General features: G+C 44.7%; 1 protein-coding gene and 1 long non-coding RNA gene across 2 annotated transcripts in view; one reads left to right on the top strand and one right to left on the bottom strand.

The window, feature by feature from the left end:
• SNX6 (sorting nexin 6) overlaps positions 1 to 25,161 on the bottom strand; it is a 73,711-nt gene that overhangs the window by 8,973 nt on the left and 39,577 nt on the right. The window contains exons 6-12 of the mRNA XM_073554225.1: positions 24,746 to 24,869; positions 22,772 to 22,867; positions 22,574 to 22,679; positions 21,704 to 21,779; positions 19,934 to 19,973; positions 9,322 to 9,408; positions 7,285 to 7,444 (exon numbers count right to left, since the gene is read on the bottom strand). Coding sequence (XP_073410326.1) covers positions 7,285 to 7,444; positions 9,322 to 9,408; positions 19,934 to 19,973; positions 21,704 to 21,779; positions 22,574 to 22,679; positions 22,772 to 22,867; positions 24,746 to 24,869 — 689 coding nt within the window. The remainder of the gene's footprint in view (positions 1 to 7,284; positions 7,445 to 9,321; positions 9,409 to 19,933; positions 19,974 to 21,703; positions 21,780 to 22,573; positions 22,680 to 22,771; positions 22,868 to 24,745; positions 24,870 to 25,161) is intronic.
• LOC141058063 (uncharacterized) lies at positions 17,240 to 18,832 on the top strand. Its single transcript, XR_012222085.1, has 2 exons — positions 17,240 to 17,303; positions 17,794 to 18,832. It is a non-coding gene; the product is annotated as an uncharacterized lncRNA (long non-coding RNA).

Here is a 25,161-nt window from a genome sequence, read left to right on the forward strand (position 1 = left end):
GTGGGTGGACATAAAGTTGTGAGTCAAGTGTACTATTATGAGATATGTAGATACCCAAATATTTAAAGCTAGATACAATAGACAGCGAAGAGAGAGCCACTAGTCGGGGCATGGGAGAGGGGTAACAGGGCAGACTTCTCCCAATTTATATGTAAGCCTGAATATTTACGGAATCTATCTATAGTGGCAATCACTTGCGGCAAAGTTTCCTCCGCCTCGTCCATAAATATCATCAGCATATAAACCTATGGTATCTACCCGACCCGCTATATCTATACCCCTAATGCCAGGGGAAGACCTTATACGTATTGCCAGTGCCTCAAACGCAAGGGCAAAGAGGGCCGTGGAAAGGGGGCACCCCTGACGTGTCCCTCTATGTAATGAAAAAGATGCGGAATTATTTACAATAATACGGGCTTTAGGTTTCATATATAGTATTTTGACCCATTTTATAAATTTATCACCAAAGCCATACCTTTGCAGGCATGCGGAGAGGAAAGGCCACTCAAGAGAGTCAAAAGCCTTGGCGGCATCTAGCAATGCCGATTTGTTGTCTGGCATTAGGGAACTATATTGGACTATCGACTGGACTCGTCTGATGTTAATGGAAGTACTTTTACTAGGCATAAAGCCCGTCTGGTCAGGATGTACAAGGTTCAATATAATTGAATTCAATCTGGTAGCTAGGATCTTAGTGAAAATTTTATAGTCCACATTTACTAACGATATGGGGTGATAGGATCCTCATTCCAAAGGGTCCTTCCCCTCCTTCATTAGCACTATGATATTAGCCTCATAAAAGGATTCAGGCATAGATTCCCCTTCCCTGATTCCCCAAAATACCTTTATCAGAAGTGGTGTTAAGATATCCCGATATTTCCTGTACAGTTCAATAGGAAATCCATCTGGCCCAGGGGCCTTCCCAGAGGCAATGTCGGTCATAGCATTTTCTATCTCCTCCGCAGTGAACTCAGCGTCCATAAAGGCTCGCTGGTCATGATCTAATGTAGAGAATGTCACATCTGACAAGTAATCCAAACACCACAAATTATCAGAGTCACTTTTAGATTCATATAATGACCTGTAGTAATCGTAGAAGCAGCCGGGCATCTCCTCAGTTGAAGATACCAACGAATCATCCAACTTACGAATCTGTAATATTGTGTTAGAGGTGTTCTGCTAGCGTACTAGATAGGCCAAAAATTTGCTTGCCTGATTTCCCAGCTCAAAATAAGACTGACGGGCAAAAAATAATTTACGCTTAGACTTAGTGTCTATATGCTGGGTATATAAACTCTGAGCAGCTAACCACTCAATCCTATTGCCGTTAGTTTGATTAGATATGTATGCAGCCTCTGAAACTTTCAATCGTCGCTCCATCTCATCATCCTCCCTCGAGGTTACCCGCTTGATATAAGAGATCGCGAAGGATAAGCAACCCCTCAGATAAGTCTTAAGGACATCCCAAAATAATTTGATACAGGTTCTAGGTGGGACGAGACGAAACAATGCAATTGATCGATCGTTCTATCGGGAGATACTATCAATTTCAGCCAGAAAGGGTTCAACTTCCAAACTATCCTGTTATTTAGTTGCCCATATTTAAGTTTAAGAATGACCAGGCTATGGTCTGAGATCCCCCTACTGCCATGTTCTATGTTATCCACCCACATCGCCAGACCACTGGATCCAAATATATAATCTATGCGCTATAGAGAGCGCTTAGTGGATGAGTGACAGGTATACTCTCTCGACTCAGGGTGACGCACCCTCCACAAATCCAACCACCCGCTACTCTCCATAAATAGTGACAGCTGGGTTGCAGTCAGAGGAGGGACCCCCCCCTCCCAGATATTCCATCACCCAATCTCAGTTTATCAAGGCAGATGTTCATGACCATATTGAAGTCTCCCATCCAGATAACATCCCCATCTGGATAATTTAGGGCATTCTGAAGAATGGACATATTAGCCAGGGGGGATTATAAACACATAAATACCAGAAAATATGTGATCCTATCAATGCATATACAAAGACCAAACGACCCTCAGGATCCCTCCGGGTCTTCCTGGCTTCCCATCTAACATCTCTATGTACCAACAGTGAAACCCCTCTCGAATAGCTAGTATGGAATGCATGAACAGACCATTGTACCCAAGGCTTCTACACGCACCGAGCTGTATCCCTCGTCAGGTGCGTCTCCACCAAGGCCACAATGTGAGGGTGATGGTGCCTAATCTGCGAGAAAACCTTGATCTTTTTCCGAGGGGTTTTTATACCTCTCACGTTCCATGTCATACATATCATCTCAGACCCCATGTTTACTCCGCTGGATAGGGCGTATATCATTATCCGAGTAAAATTTAGAGGCACCACATAGAGATTGAGATTGCTGTTAGCTGTGACTTCTACCTAAAAAACAAATAGAACCACTATAAAGAAAAGTCAGAGTAAAAAAATAAACAATATAAGAGCAAAGTCCTGTGCTCCCATCATGAAACAAACAAGGGGATACCATCACTGAGTTCAGTGTCCGGTATTGTTGGTAATCTGGACGCCTGCGGAAAAACCTCCAATCAAACCATTAATAGAAGAATTCTGACTAACAGTAGATACATTAGGATTCCTTCGCAGCAGACTCCTTGTGGGACCACAGCCACTCAGCCGCTTCCGCTGGATCGGTAAAAAACATAGAAGACCCCTCATGGACCACCCAGAGCTGGGCCGGATAGATCGAGTACATAACATTCCTCTCCCGGAGCCGCTTTTTGATTTCCATGAACTGTGCCCATTGTTTCTGAAGTTCCATGGGAAATGCAGGGAGGGATGGGAGTCACAGCACTTGGTGGTTGGGAGCGGATTTCCTGACAGATATTATCTATTTTAATAATAGATAAATCTTTAATAATAAAGATTATTATTATTATTCTATTTTCTCTATAAAGTGGGAGGGCCAGGTCATCAGCACAAATGTCTGTGATAGTGTCTTGTGCTTTTGGCCTGAGGAGGGAGTGAAAGGTGTCAAAAAGTTTCTTGGGGTTGTTGGCTAGTGAGATCAGGGTGGTGAAGTAAGTGTTTGGTGAGGTGAAGGGCATAGTTATAGGTTCTTAACATAAATTTGAAGTTGATGAAGTCGTCTGGTGTGCGGGTTTTTCTCCATAGGTGTTCAGCACTCCTAGAGCATCGCTGGAGAAGTAAAGTTTGTGATGTGATCCAGGGCTGTGTTTGGAGGTTCTGAGGGTGAGGGGCGCTACTTGGTCAAGGGTGCTATCCAACCATGAACATGGATTAATAATCAGATTTGCTAAACAAGTGAAAAACAAAAAACATTCGACGCAGCACAGTACAGGAAGTGTCATGGGCCCACAGATGTGCAACAAATATTAATCCCCACAACTAACCCTGGAACAAATGGCCGCCTGTTTACACAAAGATCATCACACACAGAAGATCGTCCACCTATTGACACAAAGCTCATCATACAAAGACCAACGTCGCCTGCTAACATTATCATGCACAGAAGTGTTCTTAGGCTATGTGCACACGGTGTGGATTCTGCTGCGGATCCGCAGCGTTTGAGGCTCTGCGGGTCCGCAGCAGGTTTAGGTGCTTTGTACAGTACCATTGTTTTCAATGATAAACTGAAAGACGCTGTGCACATGCTGCAGATTTTTCCGCGCGGAATTGGTGCGGGTTCATATCCGCAGCATGTCAATTCTTTGTGCGGATTCCACTGCGGTTTCACACCTTCTCCATTGTAGAAGTGCTAAACTGCAGGCTAATCCGCAGGTCTTTTGAACTGAGAATTTACATGCGGATTTTTCAAAATCCAGGTGGAAAAATCAGCAGGACCAAAAACTACATGTGCACATAGCCTTATATGTGCGTTCATGTCAACATAAATACACTGTAACAATCGCATCATGTGCTCATATTATATAAAACCAAAAACAAATGCAGTTCCCTCAGTTTCTTCCCATAAACTAGACAAATCCACCATGTCAGCACAAGATCTGTGTGGTGTGTAAAGAGGATGGTGGATGGTCTGATTTCTTTCAAGAGAAAAGCCACCCCTTCGCTGTTCGGGTTGAATTGTAGAATAAGAATAAACCTCTGTCCCACAATCCTGATGTTCCAGGACCTCAGGGGTGCTTTGCCAACACAAGAAAAAAAAAAAAAATTACCCCTTCAATTTAAGTGGGGAAGCTTGGTTAAAGATTATTGTCTCTCCCATCAGTGACTTTGATGTAACAGTTTGGATTCTCTATACCAATTAACCTGCTCTTCAACTTCTAAACTAAATGTCTAGAATATCAATATGTAATATATTAAAGGAGGATTTGCTCATTAAAGAGGTTTTCGGGGCTGAACTGCATGCAGTTGCTGTTATGTGACGGTAGACTGACGGATCGTAGCAGTGTGCAATCTGCATACGGTCATGATTCTCGTGGTCGCAGCAAGAGTGGTAAGTCACGTGTGCGCATGTATGTGATATGGGTATTCAAGGTCATGTGTAGACGCAACTGGTCTCTCAATAGAAAACGTGAATGCAAATTGCATACTTGCAGTCGTATAGATGGCGACAGTGCAGGGGAAATGGACGGGACAGTCATGAATCTGCAGTTTGCAATCACAGAGTGATGTAGACTTGTGTTCTGCCAAGAAAGCCCCATAGAAATACTCGGCTCTTTTTAATAAACAGATATTGCATTTCATCCACAAAGTTGCTGTGAATGCCTCCATCAGATTACTGCTGGAATTCAGTCTTCCTGTTTTCTTCATTAAAAGAAAATCCTGCCTCTCTGTGGAGGATTGTGGGTTTTTCTCTGACAATGCAAAGTCATCTTTTTATTTTTTTCTTTGTGTTCACATATGGGTTACGAGCTTCCGTCACAGATTCAATCCAAAACGCTGGACAAAATAATGCAGAAGATCCAACGCAAAATCTCAAGAGTAGGGAAAGCGGCACCGGGGACTTTAGAAAGTAGGGATTCAATCTATGTAGTCTCAGGCTGCATTTTGTTGGCTGATCGTCTACGTGCAAATCGGTTGGTGGTCGTTTAATAACCTGGGTAGGACCTGAACACATCTCTACGTGTTAACATACATTTGTTAATCCGCATTGAATATTGTTCTCGGCAGCATATGTTCTGAATGCAAAGGAGGATGTGCTGTCGAGTGACGATTTTATGCTTAAAAACCATTTCACCAAAATATAACTTGTGCAGCATACACCTATGGTAACCTGTGTCCCCCAATGAAGCGAGAAAGAAATAAACCTTTCTAGAAAAGCTTACATTGTCGGCCAGGGTAAATGTGGCTTCATTGGTGTCCTCTGGATTGGTAAATATTGTATAATGGCGTACTTATTGTTGCCAGCTGTAGGGAGGCGGAGAAGAATTTCTATGAAACACGGATGCATCTGTCTGCACAGCCATGTCCTATTCCACTACGCATAGATATATTCAGTGCATAGTGAGAGGTAAACTGGGATGAAACTAAATACAGTTCCTCTACGCAGCACTCACTGAAGATCTCCATGTTGAATCCTTTAAATCCTTTGCAGTGATGCCCGTTCACCCTTTTTCGAATCAACATAAAAAACTGCTTGAAGTTGATGATTATGTACAAAATGTATGAGTAAGGGGTAAAATAAAAAGCAAGCTAAAGGCTTTCGGGAAGAAGGAAGTGAAATAAGACAGATTATTGTGCAATAATGGAAGCATGCAAAAGTATGCCACATTATGAGTCCCTCACCGGGTGTAAAAAAAAGTACAGGGTGGGCCATTTATATGGATACACCTAAATAAAATGGGAATGGTTGGCGATAGCAACTTCCTTTTTGTAGCATATTGGTATATGGGAGGGGGGAAACTTTTCAAGATGGGTGGTGACCATGGCGGCCATTTTGGATTCAACTTTATTTTTCTCAATGGGATGAGTCACGTGACACATCAAACTTATTGAGAATTTCACAAGAAAAACAATAGTGTGCTTGGTTCTAACGTAACTTTATTCTTTCATGAGTTATTTTTAAGTTTATGACCACTTATAAAATGTGTTCAAAGTGCTGCCCATTGTGTTGGATTGTCAATGCAACCCTCTTCTCCCACTCCTGACACACTGATAGCAACACTGCAGAAGAAATGATAGCACAGGTTTCCAGTATCCGTTGTTCCAGACACTGCACATCTCCTATCTTCACAGCATAGACAATTGCCTTCAGATAACCCCAAAGATAAAAGTCTAAAGGGGGTCATATCGTGAGACCTTGGTGGCCATTCGACTGGCCTACGACGACCAATCCACTTTCCAGGAAACTGTTAATGTAGGAATGCTCAGACCTGACACCCATAATTGATGGTATGGTGTGGTATATGGGGTACAAAGATAGTGGGGCCATTCTTCATCAATGGAAACCTCGATGCCACTGGATATCTGAAATTGCTACATGATGATGTGTTGCCCTCTTTATGCACTGAAGATGGCACTTTCCCTGAGTTTTTCCAGCAAGATGGTGCACCACCACATTATGGTGTCAGGTCTGAGCATCCCTACAAGCAATCTGACCCCCAAAGGCTAGTTTCACATTAGTGTTTACAGCCGCAGCGTCGGGCTGCGCACGGGCGCGCTAAGCCCCGCCCCGCCTCCACCGGTAGCTCCGCCTACGGACGCATGACATCTTTAGCACTGAGGACGCAGGCCGTGCGCAGTATGCGTTTGGCGGCGCATGCATCCTTTTGACGCTGCGCCGAGCGCACCAAATTGCAACCTGTTGCGTTTGGCGCTGGTCGGTGCAGCGTCAAAAGGACGCATGCGCCGCCAGACGCATACTGCGCACGGCCTGCGTCCCCATTGCTAAAGATAGGGGACGCATGCAGCGTCCTGCGTCCGTAGGCGGAGCTACCGGCAGAGGCGCGACAGGGGGTGGGGCTTAGCGGCGGCTGTGCACAGCCCGACGCTGCGGCCGTAAACGCTAATGTGAAACTAGCCTTAGACTAGCATTTCCTCTGCGGTGTTGCTATCAGTGTGTCAATAGTGGGAGAAGAGGGTTGCATCCATATAAATGGCCCACCCTGTACTTAAGCAATTCTGTCAGCTAATGTTCTTAAAAACCACAAGCCTCTTTGCACTGGTCTGGATTGGTGCAGTGCACAGATATTACCGTCCACAGTATGAGCCCCCAGCATCCCCCACTCCAACACTGACCAGTATAATAATTACTAAGCCATTTCCAGCAGATCATAGATCTTTCAGCAAATACCTCCACCCCCCACCATTTACCTTGTTTTGCAGATTCAGAGATTTTCTCAAACTTCTGGCAGCTCAACTGCTGAGTGGTTTCCGCAGACAGCACATCCTTGTTTTTAGCTCTCGCTTTATCTAGTGCTTTATTGGCATTTTCATAATCTACCAAAGAGCGAGATCTTCTGTACAACAAATCCTGGAAATGAGACACTCAAAGTAATACATTGGAGAAAGAAAACAGATTAAGAAGATTTAGCTTCTGCTTGGAGTTTGAACACTGGGAAAAGAATAAAAACGGCTCTGTTCTCCATATATAATGTTCCCATAATCCTACTGAACCCCGGTAAATTAACCAGCTGCAATGCCACAGAAACGTCCTTCCAATGAGTGAATACTGCAGATGATTTTCCCTGTAAGCAGCGGCATCCGTCGGCTAGCGGACGGTGGATTGGGTCAATGGCCGGGTGATGTGAAGCATCCTGCAGCATCTGATCACTAGCACAAAGCATCACTCTGTAATAACTGTAGCAGAACGGCCCAAAAACACGAGTAGATGTGTGCAAGGCCTAGTAGAGATAAAAGACTCATGCGATCCACACCCAGACGTCTGCAATGCATGGACTGGTCACAGCTCTCCAGATCCGAGCATCATTTCCTCAGACATACCAAGCTGTAACGCTCGGGTCGGGAGAGAAGCGGCCAGTCCAGTCTGTGCTCAGACGTCCGCATGAGCTCTTAGTCTGTCATTTCAGAAAAAGCTATGACGTGTCAAAAATGTCGACCAGTGTTTTCCAAATTCCAGTCCCCATGCTCCCTCACAGGTTATGTTTTCAGGATTTCGTTGGTATTGCCCAGGTGATGGAATTATTCTCAAGAAGTGTCAAAAACTGCACCAGTTCTCTCACCTGAGCAATATTAGGGAAATCCTAAAAACATGATCCGTTGGGGGCCAAGAGGACTGCAGTTTGAGACACACTGATATAGCCCAAAAAGATGCAGAGGCTGGAATCACATGATTGCTCAAACTGAGGACTACAAGTAATCAGCTGAGTGCTATCCTCCCCCAACACTGTTGCCTAATTCATAGACTTCCAAAGGAGTAATCTCGGAGGATAGTAGCGCTTTCCCTTCACTTCTTTATTTTGTAATTGGTAGGGGTCTCAACATCTGGACCACACTTATCAAAATCTCAGACTTCTCTTATTAGGGCTTGTTCACATGTTCTGCAGCATCAGCAAACTGAATGAGATTTTTAGCCATTCAATTAAATGAGGGAGGGAAAAAAAAAAAAAAAAAAAAAAAAAAAGCATAAAAGAAGGAAGATATTTTATGTAGCATTTTTCCTGCTAACGTGATGAGAGACGTGCTGGGATAAGGTGTCATCACATGCTCGGTGCTAAACAAGTGTCTTCAGCGGGCTTAAATACTATAGAGTACTATGCTATATAATGTAAAGTGCTGCGGAATATGTTGGCACTATAGAAATAAAATAATTATTATTATTAGAGTCCCTGCGGCTGATCGACAGCTGCAACACATGCAGGGATTGCCCAACAAACAGGCAATCCGACAGTCACACTTAAATTATGTCACGTTGGCTATAAATACCAAGTTATTAGGTTCCACTGTTATTTTTATATGCACAAAAACTATTATTCACCTGATCAGTGAGCACTTACCGATAATAGAGCTATTAAATTATCACACACACTCACTTGTTTGTGCTTGGAGCGGACAGATTATCTGGCCATCTAACTAAGATAAAATCATTTGTCATCTTACACTCTTGCATTACTCCACAGAGCCAGCCAGGCCAGTCTGAGGGAGAAGCTTTACAACATTACAATGCAGGAAGCATTTACTAGAGTCATAGTCTCCATTTATCAGTATTTCAGGCAACTCAAGATATACCTGTGTCTGCTCAATGACCTGAATGGGATTTGCCAGGTTTGGGCAGCAAGGACCACCCTGCAGGGTGAAGGACTTTGTTATGAAGCTTTAGGAAAATCCGATAAATCCATTGAAACACGTGTGGAGCAATCTACGTAGTAATCTACGCAGTGAACCGTTTACCTTAGCAGCTTGGGATTCCCTTAAATAATATTTCAGAAGATCAGAAAGCTTCAGGTCTTCATCAGCCGATATCCGGGCCTCAATTTTCTAGAGAAAGGACGAAAAAAAAAAAAAAAAAAAAATCTTGATACAACTCACTTGTCTTAACTGGTTACAGTAGACAGATGCAGATGTGACATTTCCGAGAGGATGAAGTTTTGTTTTTCTTATACATCTACGTCATAGACAGAGGTAAATCAAATCCTGGCTGCCTTCAACCACCACTAGGGGGAGCTCAATGCATAGTTTATATACACTTAGTATCTGTGGTACACCCCCTGCACTATATCTGTTATGAGATTATGTAGGTGAGCACACTACAGAGACAGGTCCACTTTGCTCCTAGAAAAATGTACCAAAAAAAAAAAAATTATATCTATTTATCTATATATGAGATCAGAGAAGAAACAGAACACAGTTTCCGTGTACGTTGTATTCATGGGGAGCAATATCCCTGCCTTATCTCCCTCTTTTTGCAGTGAATGACCACAGACTAATGGGCATCTGCACATACAGCATTAATTATCAGTTACTATAAGGAGCAGGGAAGCACATCCGTCATGAATGCACCAGACCAATAGGGAACTGGTCAGGGAATCGATGCTGCCCTACCCACAGGCAGCACCACTGCAGCCATGTATATATTGTTCTCTGAAGCGTTCTGTCATTTTAGAAAGAATATAGTTTCATGATGCAGACCATAGCTGGAGAGGAGTCCAGGCCAGCACTGTTCCCGGGTGGATCATCCCAGAGCCGCTGCAGGTGATTGACAGGTCTCTGCCTCATATGGAGACATGTCAATCACCTGCAGCAGTACTGGGAAGAGCCAGATTACTGAACTCTCCATCGCCCCCGGCTGGTTCTTCAAAGTATGCCTTCCCTGTAACGTCAGAGCGTTTCAGAGAGTAGTATACCTGGCTGCTATCATGCAGCAAGACTGGGATTCAGTCCCTTTAACTATAGTTCTATATAGACCTCTGTGTTCCTCTAAGTGCTATGAAGATATACTAAGATGATTAACAACACACAAAAAAGATAGGGTGATTAAAAATACCGGTAGGTCCCCAACACCTTATAGAGACCCTGTCCTATTGACAACGGTCTCCAATCTGCAGGCAGGACGAGCTGCTCAGAATGATGTACATTTTTGTGGGAAAGTTTCATATCCTGAACTCCTTTGTGGAGGTAGGAGTCCAGTGGGCGGTCCTATACAGTGACTGACAGGCTTTCCTGTAGGACTGTGCGCACACATAGCTGTCAATCACTAGTAAAACTGCCCATTGGACTCATGTATAAAAGCACCAGGGATTGTATTGAATAAAGTGCAAATTTACCTAATCTGTTCCAACAAACGTACATATTCTGCTCAACTTCTTCTCTGCGCCATGCTGTCCACAGATCAGATGGCGAGTACAAAGTGGCAGGTCCCCTTTAATCATCTATTCAGGTTTGTTATTCAGTCCCACTCCCACCGATGTATAACATCCAGCCTTCACCATGCTCTCTGCCTTCCTAGCATCTGTTACCGATCTCATCGATACCAATGCAGTCCTATGCAAGTCCATTCATGACATTTTTTCCATCACCCGTGAGTGATATTACGAAAAACTACAAAGTGGAGACCACATAACGTAACAATGTGTACATTGTGTGCTCAGATGCAGAGGGCAACTCTTTGACGACTCATAAGTGCAGAGTCCAGACCTCCTCTAGTATTAAAGTCAGCACAAACACAGCGCCCCCCGCTGGAAGATTCCTGGAATACATGGCCAAGCATTTGCATGCAAGCCTTACTTTGGGAGAACCTATGTATGAAATGACCGCATTGCTCATTTTTTCTTCATTTACAGCAACACGGCTATGAAAGATATTTATTGCTTTGCTCTTCACATTTCTCTCTGTGCCGATATTTGCTGGAAAACTTTACTTAAGAAACTGTAGGACAAGTGGGTAACGCTCGGATCAAGAGAACCGCCAGCCAGCCCGTGAACGGAGTATTGATCCCGGTCCGACTCACTCACACCTGTTCAAAGCAGTTAAAACTGGTTTGAATCACTGACTGGTAACCAACTTACGATTTTACTTTAAAAAAATGCTGTGTCCCAATTAATTTGCACAGCACTGTATTTTCATTTTTACATTTTCGTTTTTCGCTCCCCTTCTTCCCAAAGCCATAACTTTTTTATTTTTCTGTCAATATGGCCATGTGAGGGCTTATTTTTTGCGGGACGAGTTGTACTTTTGAACGCCAAGTCGTGTACTCGAAAACAGGAAGAAAATTCCAAGTGCGGTGAAATTGCAAAAAAGTGCAATCCCACACTTGTTTTCTTTTTGGCTTTTTTGCTAGGTTCACTAAATGCTAAAAGTGACCTGCAATTATGATTCTCCAGGTCATTATGAGTTCATAGACACCAAACATATCTAGGTTCTTTTTCATCTAATTGGTGAAAAAAAAATTGAAAGTTTGCTTAAAAAAAAAAAAAAAAAAAAAAATTTGAGCCATTTTCCCAAAAACTAGATTTTGGATACTCACCATAAAATCTGTTTCTCTGAGCCTTCAATGGGGGACACAGGAAACCATTGGTGTATGCTTCTGCCAGTAGGAGGTTGACACTATGCAAAAAAAGGGTTAGCTCCTCCCCAGCAGTATATACCACCAACTGGCAGAAATCTATTCAGTTAGTGAGAAAGCAGTAGGAGAAGCAGAGAACATTAACAGAAAGAAAGTAACAGCTAACAACAGAACCTGATGTAACACAAAACAAGGGTGGGTGATGTGTCCCCCAAAGAAGGCTCCGAGAAACAGATTTTACGGTGAGTACCCAAAATCTAGTTTTCCCTCTCGTTTCATTGGGGGACACAGGAAACCATGGGACGTCCAAAAGCAGTCCCAAGGGTGGGAAGAAGAATACCCTCAAATCAGAACTCAGGCCACTGCCGTTTGCAGGACCTTTCTACCAAGGTTCGCATCAGATGAAGCATGATTGTGAACCCTGTAGAACTTAGTGAAGGTATGGATGGAAGCCCATGTAGCAGCCTTACAGAGCTGCAAGGCTGATGCCTGATGGCGAACTGCCCAGGAGGTCCCCACCGAACGCGTGGAGTGCGTGCCCTACCTCTTAGACGGTAAGCTTCCAGAACGGTGGAACGGATCCATCGAGAAATGGTAGACCAGGTCGCACTAAGACCCCTTCGTGAACCCTCAGGGATAAATGAACAGAGATCTGAGAGCCGGAAAGGCTCAGTCCTGAACAGAAACTTGTAGAGCTCTTACAAGATCCAGTGTGTGCAACGACCGCTCTCGGGGATGAGACGGAGACAGACAAAAAGATGGAAGCAGAATGTCCTCATTCAGATGAAAACCGGAAACCACCTTGGGAAGAAAGGATGGAACCGGATGTAGGACCACCTTGTCCTGGTGAAAGATCATGTAAGGTGAACGACAAGAGAGCGCTACTAGCTCTGAGACCTATCTAAGTGAAGTGATAGCGACCAGGAAAGCGACCTTCCAGGAAAGGAATGTGGAAGATATCTCACGCAGTGGTCCAAACTGAGATTGCTGTAACACATCGAGTACCAAATTAAGGCCTCTTTCACACATCCGGTGTCAGGGGTCCAGCGGCCTGCAGCGAACAGCCGGGCCGCCGGATCCGGCCTGCAGCGGTGACACCGGATGTACATGCGGCCCCTGATGCGGCTTGGAGGACATTTAAAGGAGCCGCAGCACCGGGGGGCGAGAGAGCCAGCCAGAGAGAGATCGGGGGACGAGAGAGCAGCCAGAGAAAGGTATGGAGCGGGGGGGGGGGGGGAAGAGAGAGAGAGAGAGAGAGAGAGAGAGAGAGAGAGAGAGAGAGAGAGAGAGAGAGAGAGAGAGAGAGAGAGAGAGAGAGAGAGAGAGAGAGAGAGAGAGAGAAAAAAAAAAAAAAAAAAAAAAAATAATATATATATATATATATATATATATATATATATATATATATATATATATATATATATATATATATATATATATATATATATATATACATACACACACATATACATACATACCCCGTATCCGGCAAAACCCGGAGGCGCCGCATGTCCATCCGGCATGATGCGGCGATCATTACATTCTATGTGAAAAAAACGGATCCAATTCCAGAGCCGGTTTTCACAAATTTCGCCGCATCATGCCGGATTTAAAAAAACGGATGTGTGAAAGTAGCCTAAGATCCCAGGGATCCACTGGAGGCTGGTGGGGGGGGGCAGAGTGAGCCACTCCCTGGATGAAAGTTTTGAGCCATCGGCGACCGGCCAAATTCCTTTGGAACAGTACTGACAGAGCCGAAATCTGTCCCTTAATACTACTAAGGGGCAGTCCAGACTCCAAACCTGACTGTAGAAAGGACAAGATGGATGGGAGATGAAACCCTATTGGAGCGGTTTGGTGAGATTCACACCAGCGGTGGTAAATTCGGGAAGATGAAGGCTTCCTCGCTTTGATCATAGTTTGGATGACCTGATCAGAGAAACCAGCTGATTTCAAAACTGCGGCTTCAACGGTCAAGCTGTTAAATTGAGCAACTGATGGTTGATGTACGCCACTGCCGTGGCGTTGTCGGACTGGACTCTAACCGGACATCCGTGAAGGAGCTCTTGCCAATGTAGCAAGGAAAGAAATATTGCTCGGCGTTCTAGAATGTTGATGGGGAAGGAAGATTCCTGAGCTGACCACCGACCCTGGACCGTCAAGTCTTGTAATACTGCTCTCCAATCGAGAAGGCTGGCATCCGTTCTCATTATCTTCCAGTGAATAAAGGACCTCCCGAGATGAATCGACTGAGAACGCTCCCACCATATCAGGGACTGTTTTATCAACGGTGGGCTTGAGACCATCTGATCCAGAGAACGGGACGATTTGTCCCATCTCGCCAGAAGGAAGAGTTGGAGAGGGCGCGTGTGAAACTGAGCAAATGGAACTGCTTCCATTGAAGCAACCATCTTGCCTAGTATGCTCATGCAGAAGCAGAGGGAGGCAGGGAGAGGAGCCTCCGAGAGACCGTACTCCGCGCCTCAGAGCTAGGGATTTTTCTTTGGGTAGGAAGACCTTTGCTTGGACGGTGTCGAAGAGCATTCCCAAAAACACAAGAAGTTGGACCGGGATCAGAGGACTTTGCGGTGTTGACAATCCAACCCAGGCGCGTGAGAGCTTCCTGGGTGATCTGCAGACTTTCCTGACATTCCGCGGTAGTTGCGGCCTTGATGAGGATGTCGTCTAAATAGGGCATGACTAGGATGTCCCTGCTGGGTAGAATGGCCATCACTGTCGCCATCACTTTGGTAAAAACTCTGGGGGAGGTGGCTAATCCGAACGGCAGTGCTATGAACTGGAAGTGAAGCCCCTGAATGACGAAACGAAGGAATCTCTGGTGCGGGTGAAAGATGGGAATGTGCAGGTAGGCATCTTTAATGTCCACCGAGCAGAGGAATTCCTCTGGTTGTGGAGGTTATCACGGATCAGAGGGACTCCATTTTGAAGTGACACAGTCGTACATATCTGTTCAGGAGTTTGAAGTCCAGAAAGAGAGGAATTGAGCCGCCCTTCTTTGGAACAACGAACAGATTGGAATAAAAAGCTGATGAGCATTCTCGTGTGGGGACAAAGACGATCACACCGCTCTGGAGGAGGGAGTCGATAGCCTTGAAAAAAACCAGAACGAGAGAGGTATTTTTTGGTGGACAGGACTTGAAACAACGAGATTGAGGGAGAGTAGAAAATTCTAATTTTCCCTCCCATGGCATTGGAGATTATCTTGACCAGCTCTTCTCCAAATAGGCGAGAACAGTGGAAGGAAAGACCTGTGAGGGATTTCTTTGATGCGGAGTCCGCGTTCCTGGCTTTAAGCCACAGGACCCTGCGAATAGAAATGATGTTGCCGGCTGCTATGGTTGAACAGGCACCTGCATCAAAAGACACGGAAAAAAGGTCCGCCAGATCATCGGCCGTGGCCCCGGCGACAATACCTTGGCGGAGATGCTTCACACAGGCAGAGACTGCCTTGGCCACCCAGGTAGCAGCGAAGGACGGACAGAGGGAAGAGCCCGCAGCCTCACAGGTGGATTTAGCCAGAGACTCGATGTGTCTGTCAAGAGAGTTCCTTTATCACAAAACAATCACTGACCTCAGGGAGACCAGTCAAAGAAAACACTGCGGCAGCTGGCAAAGGTGCTCAATCAGTGAAATCCTAGGTGCATTGCTCCCTGGGAAATACAAATATGCAAATAAAGTCTGTGGAGCCTCATTTAAGAGTCTCAAACAGGGGACTAGCCAGATCTTTCTCCAGGGAAGGACCCAGCCAAGGAATGGCTCCTTTCGGAAACCACCATTATCACCATATTAAGTGGCCCTTTAAGTCAATATCCAGCTCTTTACGAGTTTACAGATACGACAAGGGAAATACCAAGGCCATGTATCCATCCACAGACAGCTGTATCGGGGTGTTGCCCCTCATCAGTGTGGAGTAGGATTCTGGATAGGTGGGAGCAATGCCTAGTAGACCAACATCACGAAACAATCACTGACCTCAGGGAGACCAGTCAAAGAAAACACTGCGGCAGCCAGCAAAGGCGCTCAATCCGTGAAATCCTAGGTGCATTGCTCCCTGGGAAATACGAATATGCAAATAAAGTCCGTAGAGCCTCATTTAAGAGTCTAAAACACGGGACTAGCCAGATCTTTCTCTTGCATGTACGTATTTCCCTGTCTGTGGATGGATACCTGGCCTTGGTATTTCACTTGTCGTATCTGTAAACTCGTAAAGAGCTGGATGTTGACTTAAAGGGCCACTTAATATGTTGGTAATGGTGGTTTCCGAAAGGAGCCACTCCTTGGCTGGGTCCTTCCCTGGAGAAAGATCTGGCTAGTCCCGTGTTTGAGACGGACTTTATTTGCAGAGAGTTCCTTTAGAGAGGAACTGTCAAAACAGATGAAGTAATGTCTTTGTGGACAGCCGGGAGATCGGAGGGTCCACCAAAGGAGACACTGCCCACTTGTTAAGCAGGTCAGGCTGAAAAGGATACAGGAAGCTCATGCGCTTTAATCTCTGGAAACGCTTGTCAGGATGCTGCCATTCCACCGCGAGGGTCCTGTTGAACTCGTTGTGGTTGGCAAAGACACGGGAGGGGTGCTTTGTTTTCCTGAAAGACACAGTCTGTTCAGAAGGGGAGTCTTTAATGTTAAGAGTCTCATTAATAGCGACATTCAGACTATCCACCGTGTCACACAGTTTTGAGACCTGTGCCGAGTCCAGATCTGAATCCGATTCAAGCGCCTCTGGAGCATCCGATGGAGGAGGCAGAAGACGCTGGTGCCCTGGAGGGCGGTGATGGAGAAGATGAGCTGGACGATGAGGCAATGCGGGCACACTTTTTTGAAGATCTGGACTTCCCACGAGGGGAGTCCCTTTGGGTATGCAAGGGGTTAATATCAGAGGCAGCAGATGGGGGTAGCCGAGACCCGCTAGCAGGTGCAGGATTAGGAAGCTGTTCCAAAACGGACACCAAAGTGTGAGATATTTAGGTTAGGTCAGCTACCTACTGAGACAGTGATGTCACCCACTCAGGAGGGGGCACACTCTCGTTATGAATAGTGGGGGGCTACTGGGAAGACATATTAAATGGTCTGCAATTAATGGATGAGGTCTGACCAGAGGGTAACTTCTTGTTACAGGAGGAACATGCAAAGTTTACTACAATGGGAGGAGGAAGGGAATGAGGCTCCCTAGGGTTAGACAAAGAGAAAGGCTATGTGCCAGGGGAGATCTGCCAGGGATGAGAGCCGACCCTCAGTGACAGAGCTTACAGACCTGGATCCTGGCTGGGAGCAATTCGTTGGTAGAGCTGCAGAGTACCAGACCGGGAGCTGCTGCCGAGAGGCTGCAGAGCGGTGAGGCTGCATAGCGGTGAGAAGATGGTATTGTTTGGTGGGCGAGCAGAATTACCGCTCGAATGAGGCAGGAAGGGGGGGGATCCGGAGGAGGCGCGCATAGATGCCAGGCCCGTGAAAAAAAAAGGCGCGCAGCGCTGCAGGGCCAGGGGGGAGAGAGAGCTGTGCTTATAGGTCAGGGGGAGTGGGCGGGGCCAGTCGGAGTGGTGATTATAGCAATTGGCAGGCGGGAGGCATGGCCTAGCGCTGCAGTAGGTCCAGATAGAAGCCGAGGACTAAAGTAGAGATGGTAGGCAGCAGGGGGCATACGGGAAGCGTGGTAAGCGCTGTGGATCGCCGGAGGAGGCAGGGATGGGACCGGAAGGTGGCAATATGAAACGGATACCCATGGATGTTCTCCCCCCTCTGGTCATGACCTCTAGAAAGAAATTTATTTTTTTTTGATAAAGGAGCCCCCAGCTGCTGCATGCATACCTGTCCTGAAGTTCCCTTTTCCCTCTTTGCAGAAGTTGCGCTGGAAGATGGACCTGTACGTAGAACTCGGGGCCACTGGACGTCTCCGGTAATCGTCAGGTAGTGATTCCGTCTTCCTCCCGAGCGACCGGCTATGGAGAGCGGGCGGCGTATGGGGATAGAGGCAAGGACCAGTCGGCATCTTCCTCCCCTGAGCGACCGGCTATGGAAGGCAGGCGGCGTAAGGGGGTAAGCGCAAGGACCAGTTCGCATCTTCGAAATTGCAGATGCCCCAAACATGCTTGAAGTGTTAGGAGGCATGGGGTCCTGCCTGGCAGACACGAGAGGGTACAGTAGTGACGCATTCCCACACTGTGCTCCCGGTCTCTAGGGGGGAGAGCAGAGTGACCTATTACACGCCTTCGCCCAAATCACAAGCTGAATAAGAAAGAGAGACATAATTAATAAAAAAAACAACAAAACCTAGAAAGGTAGATACGGGGCTGAGAGCAGCCCATGTCCACCTAATACTGACACTAAGCTAAAACGGAATAGCTTTCTGCCAGTAGGTGGGTATATACTGCTGGGGAGGAGCTAACCCCTTTTTTTTTTTGCATAGTGTCAACCTCCTAGTGGCAGCAGCATACACCCATGGTTTCTTGTGTCCCCCAATGAAGCGAGAGAGAAATCATTTTTTTATTATTTTATTTTTTTAAGATGCCACATTGTTTATAGAAATATATAGGGTACCTCAAGGCTTAAACTTAGCACTTAAGCGCTGCAAAGGCTTAAGAATGAAGGGGGATATGCATTAGCGGATCCATCTGGCAAATTGAGGTATTTGAGGACTTGGACATCCAAGGAGGCTAGACCAAATGCAGAGGCACAGCTCTTAGATGAGAAATATTTTTGGGCTATACTAGAGGGATTGTATAAACCACCACAGGGCTTGTCATTTCTACAGAAGATGGCAGCACTGACAGAAGAACAACAGCGACGACTTATACCTTCATTGACCGAAGAACAACGGAACGACGCTGCAGGAGCCCATACTTTCGGGGTCCCCAGTTGCAAATAATAAACTTTTAGAGTTGTATATTTGTCATCACTCCTATTTATCTCCATCCAGATTATTTCGATTTGGTTAAATTGTCTCCCGGATCCTATCACAGATCTGGCATTGCCCTGCAGACATTTCGCACCTTAATTGGCGGTACTGGAGTGAGGTGGTTTATAATGCTATCAGAATTCTACATTTTGAGGATTATGGAGGAGTAGGTCTCATCATGATAGGGTATTTCTCTGGGAAGCTACTCTTCTGGTCAGTAAAGCAATTGCTTTCAGATGGATGGGTGGAAGAAATTAGGAAATACAATCCCCTATCCGTGTGCTCTTCAAGGCTACAAGCAGTGGAACCTACAGAAAGGGAGGAGTAAAGCAATCTCGCCAGCTTCAGAGCGATGCTTACAAGCTCTATTAGGGCGCAGTCAGACAGCCATATAACACGAACGAGGATCACAACGCAATTCTCGGACTGGCCAGAGGCTTTCCTGACTGGAGTGTGACAGCATGCAATTCTATGCAGCTGTCACATTCAGGTCAGGAGAGACACAAGCCAGTCCATGCACTGCGATGCGATCGTCGGCCGTGTTATATGGCCGTATGACTGCGCCCTTAACAAGAGCTCCTAAGCGAAGCATTCTTTGCTTAGAAGATCGGCGACTGCGGTAAGGCCGTATCGGTGGCTGGTATTCTCAGCAACAGGCTGTAAACAGTAAAATTTAAAAAATCCCATCAATCACCGGGAGTGGAGGCGTGCTGGATTAGTCACATCTCTCTCTATAGCTCCCGGATGGCAATTCAAACTAAGCTTTCTCTGAAGCTCTACAGCATCTCAGAGTATGACATAGCCAAGTACATTCGCGCAGCCAGGCTCCGATGGCTATCGATGGTTCAAGCAGTGCAAATCTACTCACTGGTTCCTTTTAAAATAAAGACGCCATAATCTGCGACGTGGAAACAATCTCGAAGTGCGAAAATTCCTGTGTGTTCACATCTCAAATCATAATGTTAAGATGTAATTTTCACAGTCACAAAGGTAAATTAATGGTCAGCCTGACAAAGCTTAGCTGCAGTCGATTGTAATACTGAGGCCATTATTTACAAAGTGGTATTGATAATGGAAATACATACCCGGGTCTTGTCAAACAATTCAGAAACTCTCAGGAAAAATCTGGAGGCGAGAGGAAAAGAAAGGGAATTATTTCAATGGAGCTGACTAATACTATACCATCATTTTTTACCAGCTACAATGGGCATTCAAATGAGAAAAAAAAAAAAAAAAAAAAAAAAAAAAAAAAAATTTAAAAAATCCACACAGGGTACTTCTCATCATAATCTGCGCCATTCCATCAATTGCAGCTGTGTCCCGCAAACAGTGTAAGTGGAAGGGTGAGCGATGCAGCCATTAGCGGCTTCTGAATTTTTTTGCATGCCAGAATGTAGTTTTTACTAGTATGAATTTATGGTACATACAACATGTTTTAGGGTGCGGTGACCTAAAAAAAAAAAAAAAAAAAAACAAACGAACAACAATTCTGATGATTGAATTTTTTTGTTCCTTTATGGCACTTACCGTATTATGGGTGAAATAATCTTGCATTTTAGTAAACTGAACTTTTATAGACATGGCAGTATTGAATATTCTTTTATGTGAACAGTTTGATCACTTGCACAACATACCGCAGTATGTAGGAAGACTAAAATCTTTATAAGAAGCAGAAAGGTGACAGCTAAGTGGGTCTTCAGCAAACACCGGCTACCATGGCATCCCATTAGCACCCCACAAATGTGTTAGGTGAGGAGATAGATGTGATAGACAACCAAATTAAGGTCCCAAGTAATTCCATTGCCAGAATTTGACAGCAAGACGTAAGTGGGTAATAAACAGGCAGCTATCTGAGCTGTGGCAACTGTCCTTGGTGGAGCAGGATCAGCTCACGAGCCTATTCTATACAATTGTTGTATTGGGAAGGGGTCATAGAAAATGCTTGTAATATTGTGTAGTGCAGCGGTGTCCACGCTGTGCAGTGACCCACAAAGTTTAAACACAGTCTTTTTAATGTGTTCACTTCAAAGCATTACAGTCCAGTTCACACGTGCATATCATTAAAGTCCACTTCACAACACTACATAATACACAGAATCCTCCGGATTGCTGCCGGGCCCAAGACAGTTCTCCTCTAACCAGTTACCTTGGCCGACTGCACTGCTGTGTGTGATGTGGGTGCCAGGCGTCTCAGCTTCACTGGCTGCTTGGCTCCCTCACACAGGAGCTCTGCAGAGCCGATTGCTCTGCCCTCTAGCATACACCACACTGATACTGGCTCTAACACCGGACCTGACACACCCATACCCTTTCCTGTAGGGCTTTTAACATAGCAACCTGTGGCTTTCAGCCACCTGGAAAACCTGGGTCCAGAATGGAACAGACTGCAACACTATCATACTGCAGTCTGTTTCAAACACAACATCCAGAGCAGGATTTCCCTATATCTGCCTTGGACACTACTATGTTCAAGACTAACCTTATTTACTATTAGATTTAACCTACATTGCAGCCACAATTACACCCATGACAGCCATGCACACCTATGGCCTTCATACACCTCCATGCACATCCTGGGGAGACTACACAGCGACCCCTACCTGTCACATGGGTCACTGCTTCAGCATTGCAATTCCAGCTACGCCTGTGACAGCAATGCATTCCCATAGCCTCAATATCCCTCTGTGTGTATCCTGGGGAGAACATACAACGCCCCGTCCCCTAGCAGTAACAGGGGTCACTGCCTCACAATAGGAATAATAAAAAAAAAAAAAAAGAAAGAAAAGATACATACTGCTTCTAAGAATATGGCCTAAAATTTTTATGTAAAACCATTTCTATTGTGTGCATCTTACTTGCATATGTCAGTGTTATCTTGGGTTCCCAAGGCGTACATGGAGGAGCCTATTCTGTTATAATCATCAGCGACACCTACAACAAAAGATGGGAAGAAATTATCATCCAGGACCAAACCTTTTCAACTCATGCTGCCATTGCAATATCACCAATAAGAAGAAGGAAAGACTACAAATGCTGAACATCCTCGACTAGGAGGGGTCATTGGCTACCAGGTTGTGTATGGACCTGCCATCTCCCATAAACCTCTTTCCGTATAACCTCCTGTGCGATTTTACTGTACTATATGTTTGTTTAGACTACTATTAGCAAGGCTTCATAGGCGTATGTACATGACACCTCTGAAGGGGATTGCTGCGCCCCCAGCTGCCAATGAGTATTTTTTCAAACCTAACTATTAGAACATAGTGTGCTGTATAAGAAATCCAGCACCTACAAGGGATGGCATGGGGACAGGTCCTGCACTGCACCATCACTGTCATTTTCGAACACCAGTTCGTTGTGACCGATATAAAAGTATGTTGCAGAGCGGGAAGGGGTTACATTTGTTAGAGCGTCACATAGAAAATAAAATAAAAAAAAAAAAAGTTTGCTCAATCCTTAAGGGTTTTTTCCCCATCCTGGCTATGACATGCAGACGTAGACTGGCTAAAAACATGGCTGCATATTCATCGGTTAGCAACTACCTGACTGTAAACTTTGTATGCAAATAGACCTGGAAAAAAAACCTTTAAGACACCAAAAGTCTGATTTGTAGGAATTCTCTGCACTACAAATGACTAAAGTCTTGCCAACGGGATTCTCAGACATCAAATCCCTTGGCGAATTAGGTAATAGCACAATGTACAGTTTCAATAAAAGGGACTTGCATTTGTGGGATCTTGTCATCTTATCAGACTTTGCACTTGCATCCTTCACTCTGTTGTGATATTCTACAAGAAACGTCCGCTCGTGATCAAAGAAGTCATCAACATCCTTCAAAGACATTAGGAAAAGAGAAGCAATTGTTATTTAGAGATCGTTTTGTATACTATGTGCGGTTACGGTCACCAAACAGTCCAACTTACCTTTGTACCAGAAACTATTACGCCATCAGCAGATTTCACTACGCTTTTGAAGAAATCTTCCAGTTTTTCCTTCTTGTTTTTCCCTCGAACACTTAACTGTAAAATAAAAATGTGTATTTATTGGTGGTCATTATGTCCTGCCTCGAAACATTACTTGTTTTTAGTCATCTCAGTAGGAGGTGGAGCAGTTCAGCGGCTCCGGTGACCACCGGCTACCATGTGCCATGTGGAAGGAAGATTTTGATCAGGCAATGTCTGAATGTGCCACAGAGTTGATGAGCAAACTACATTTTCAAAATTCTTCTCCATCCCATCACTTTCTAAATTTGAAGGGGGAATCACAAGGCATTTTCTGCATGAAAATTACTTCCAATTAATGGATCATAAAAGAAAAGCATAATTTCTAATAATAATCATTGAAATATTCGCTCTCTAATAATAATCATTATTCCTTTAATATTTCGTCTGGGACACTAAAGGGGCAGTCCAGTTTAAGCTGTGCTATGTGCTGACCATGAACTGGAGCAGCTCTGCATGGTCGGATACAGCCACTACGCAGCAGGGGCACATTTATAAAGGTCATCTGAGCATAGGAATATTTTATTTGCAACGCATCGAATTGTGGAGCTTATAATTATTCCAAGATCTATTAAAGTGTACTTTGGGTTGACTTTGCTCATGCCCTTACGATTTTCTACTGCTTAAGTGTGGACACAGCTTATCATGGCTGCAAAAGCTTTGCACAAGGTTGTGACTTATCTTAATGAAGCATTTAACTAGTTAGCAGCAAGGTGCCATGTTAAATTCCTTTTTGACAGCTTTTTTTTTTTTTCCTATCATTGTATTTGGCCTTCAATGAAACCATCATTTCATCAATTAAAATAAAAAACATTGTACAAATGAGAATCCAGCAGGTACACATACACATTGTAGCGGCCTATTGGGTTCTGTGCCCGACATCTTTTTCATGTGGATTCCGTCTGAAATCTGCCGAAAAAGTGCTTTACAAAATGCTAAAAAGAATGAACGTATTCACACCAATGTCAAAACAGCTTGCTGTGCACCTTTTCAGACTTAAGATTCTTTAAACCGCTTCAGAATAAGTTTTAAAGAAAAAAATTGCTGTCATTTTCCTGAATCATCTACTGCTTCAGAAACTCAACAACGGGTATGCCGACGTCTATAAGACCCTGTATACACATATCGATAGGGTTATTTTCAGCTGCACCCCTGACCTCCCATGTAATATGGAAAAGATCCAGTCACAAAATAAGCTGCACAACAGGACAACCTGACAGACACTTGTCTCTCTGTTCCCAGGCTAAGGCCTCATTCACACATCAGTGTTGAAACAGGTACAGGAAACAGATGGTACCGTGTCTCATCCATGTGTCCGTTTTTTACTATCGGTGTTTTTGAAAAATGGATAAATTATAAAGCTTCCCCTATGCTTTGCAATGTTTAACACATACAGCACACGGATGGTACAGGGATGTCATCCATGTCTTGTACGTGTTTTTCACAGACCCATAGACTTGTATTGCCCATTTTCATCCGTGATACTGGAAAAAAAAAAAAAAAAATGGACGTCTCCACATGGCCTCCGAAAAAAACAGACATGAGAATAGCATCATAGACAATGATGGGTACGTGTTGTATACTTAAAAAAAAAAAAAAAAAAAAAAAATTTGGATACAACACTCAAATCAATAGGAGGCAGAATTGCAGTACCCGCTTCGGCCACTAACCGAAAGTGGCCATCTCCACAAGTGAGTATTTCCATTCGGCGGCCACCGCTGTCGACACAGATAACAGATGATTGGTTAGGGTCCGACACCTGGCACCTCCAACAATCAGACAGTGATGACCTATCCCAAGGAAGGGTCATCTATGCTTACGTAGTGGGCAACCTCTATAAATGTCTGAGAATCAGACCTGGTCTGTAGCTTAGATCTAATCTAGTACACAACTTACATCTTGATTGTACTCCAGAAAAACATGAAAGTTTAGATCTTTTCTAAGAATAGGATGAGCTGCGACACGGCACAGGAACACTTCATGCATGGCTACCGTTTTCTTAAAAATAGCCAGGTACTCTCTGCAAACAAGAAAACAGTACATGCATAAAGTGGATCTGCATATTCAACACACTTTGCATAAATCAATAGTACAGATTAATATAAGAAACTATGTAATATGTCTTATCAGAGAGTTAAGGTGCCTTCCTCACATATCAGACACTTCTCCCGAGACCTGAACATGTCATTCACTCTGAAAAATAGCTCAAATCTGTCTGCAGTCACTGTGGCGTCATGTGGCACAGCCCATTATGCTCTATGGAGAGTGTAGAGCAGGGAGAAGAAACAGGTAGAGAACGGAGTTACAGAAAC

This window comes from Dendrobates tinctorius, unplaced genomic scaffold (assembly GCF_039654945.1).
Source record: "Dendrobates tinctorius isolate UK_male_01 unplaced genomic scaffold, ASM3965494v1 ptg000208l, whole genome shotgun sequence".
Taxonomy (NCBI): domain Eukaryota; kingdom Metazoa; phylum Chordata; class Amphibia; order Anura; family Dendrobatidae; genus Dendrobates; species Dendrobates tinctorius.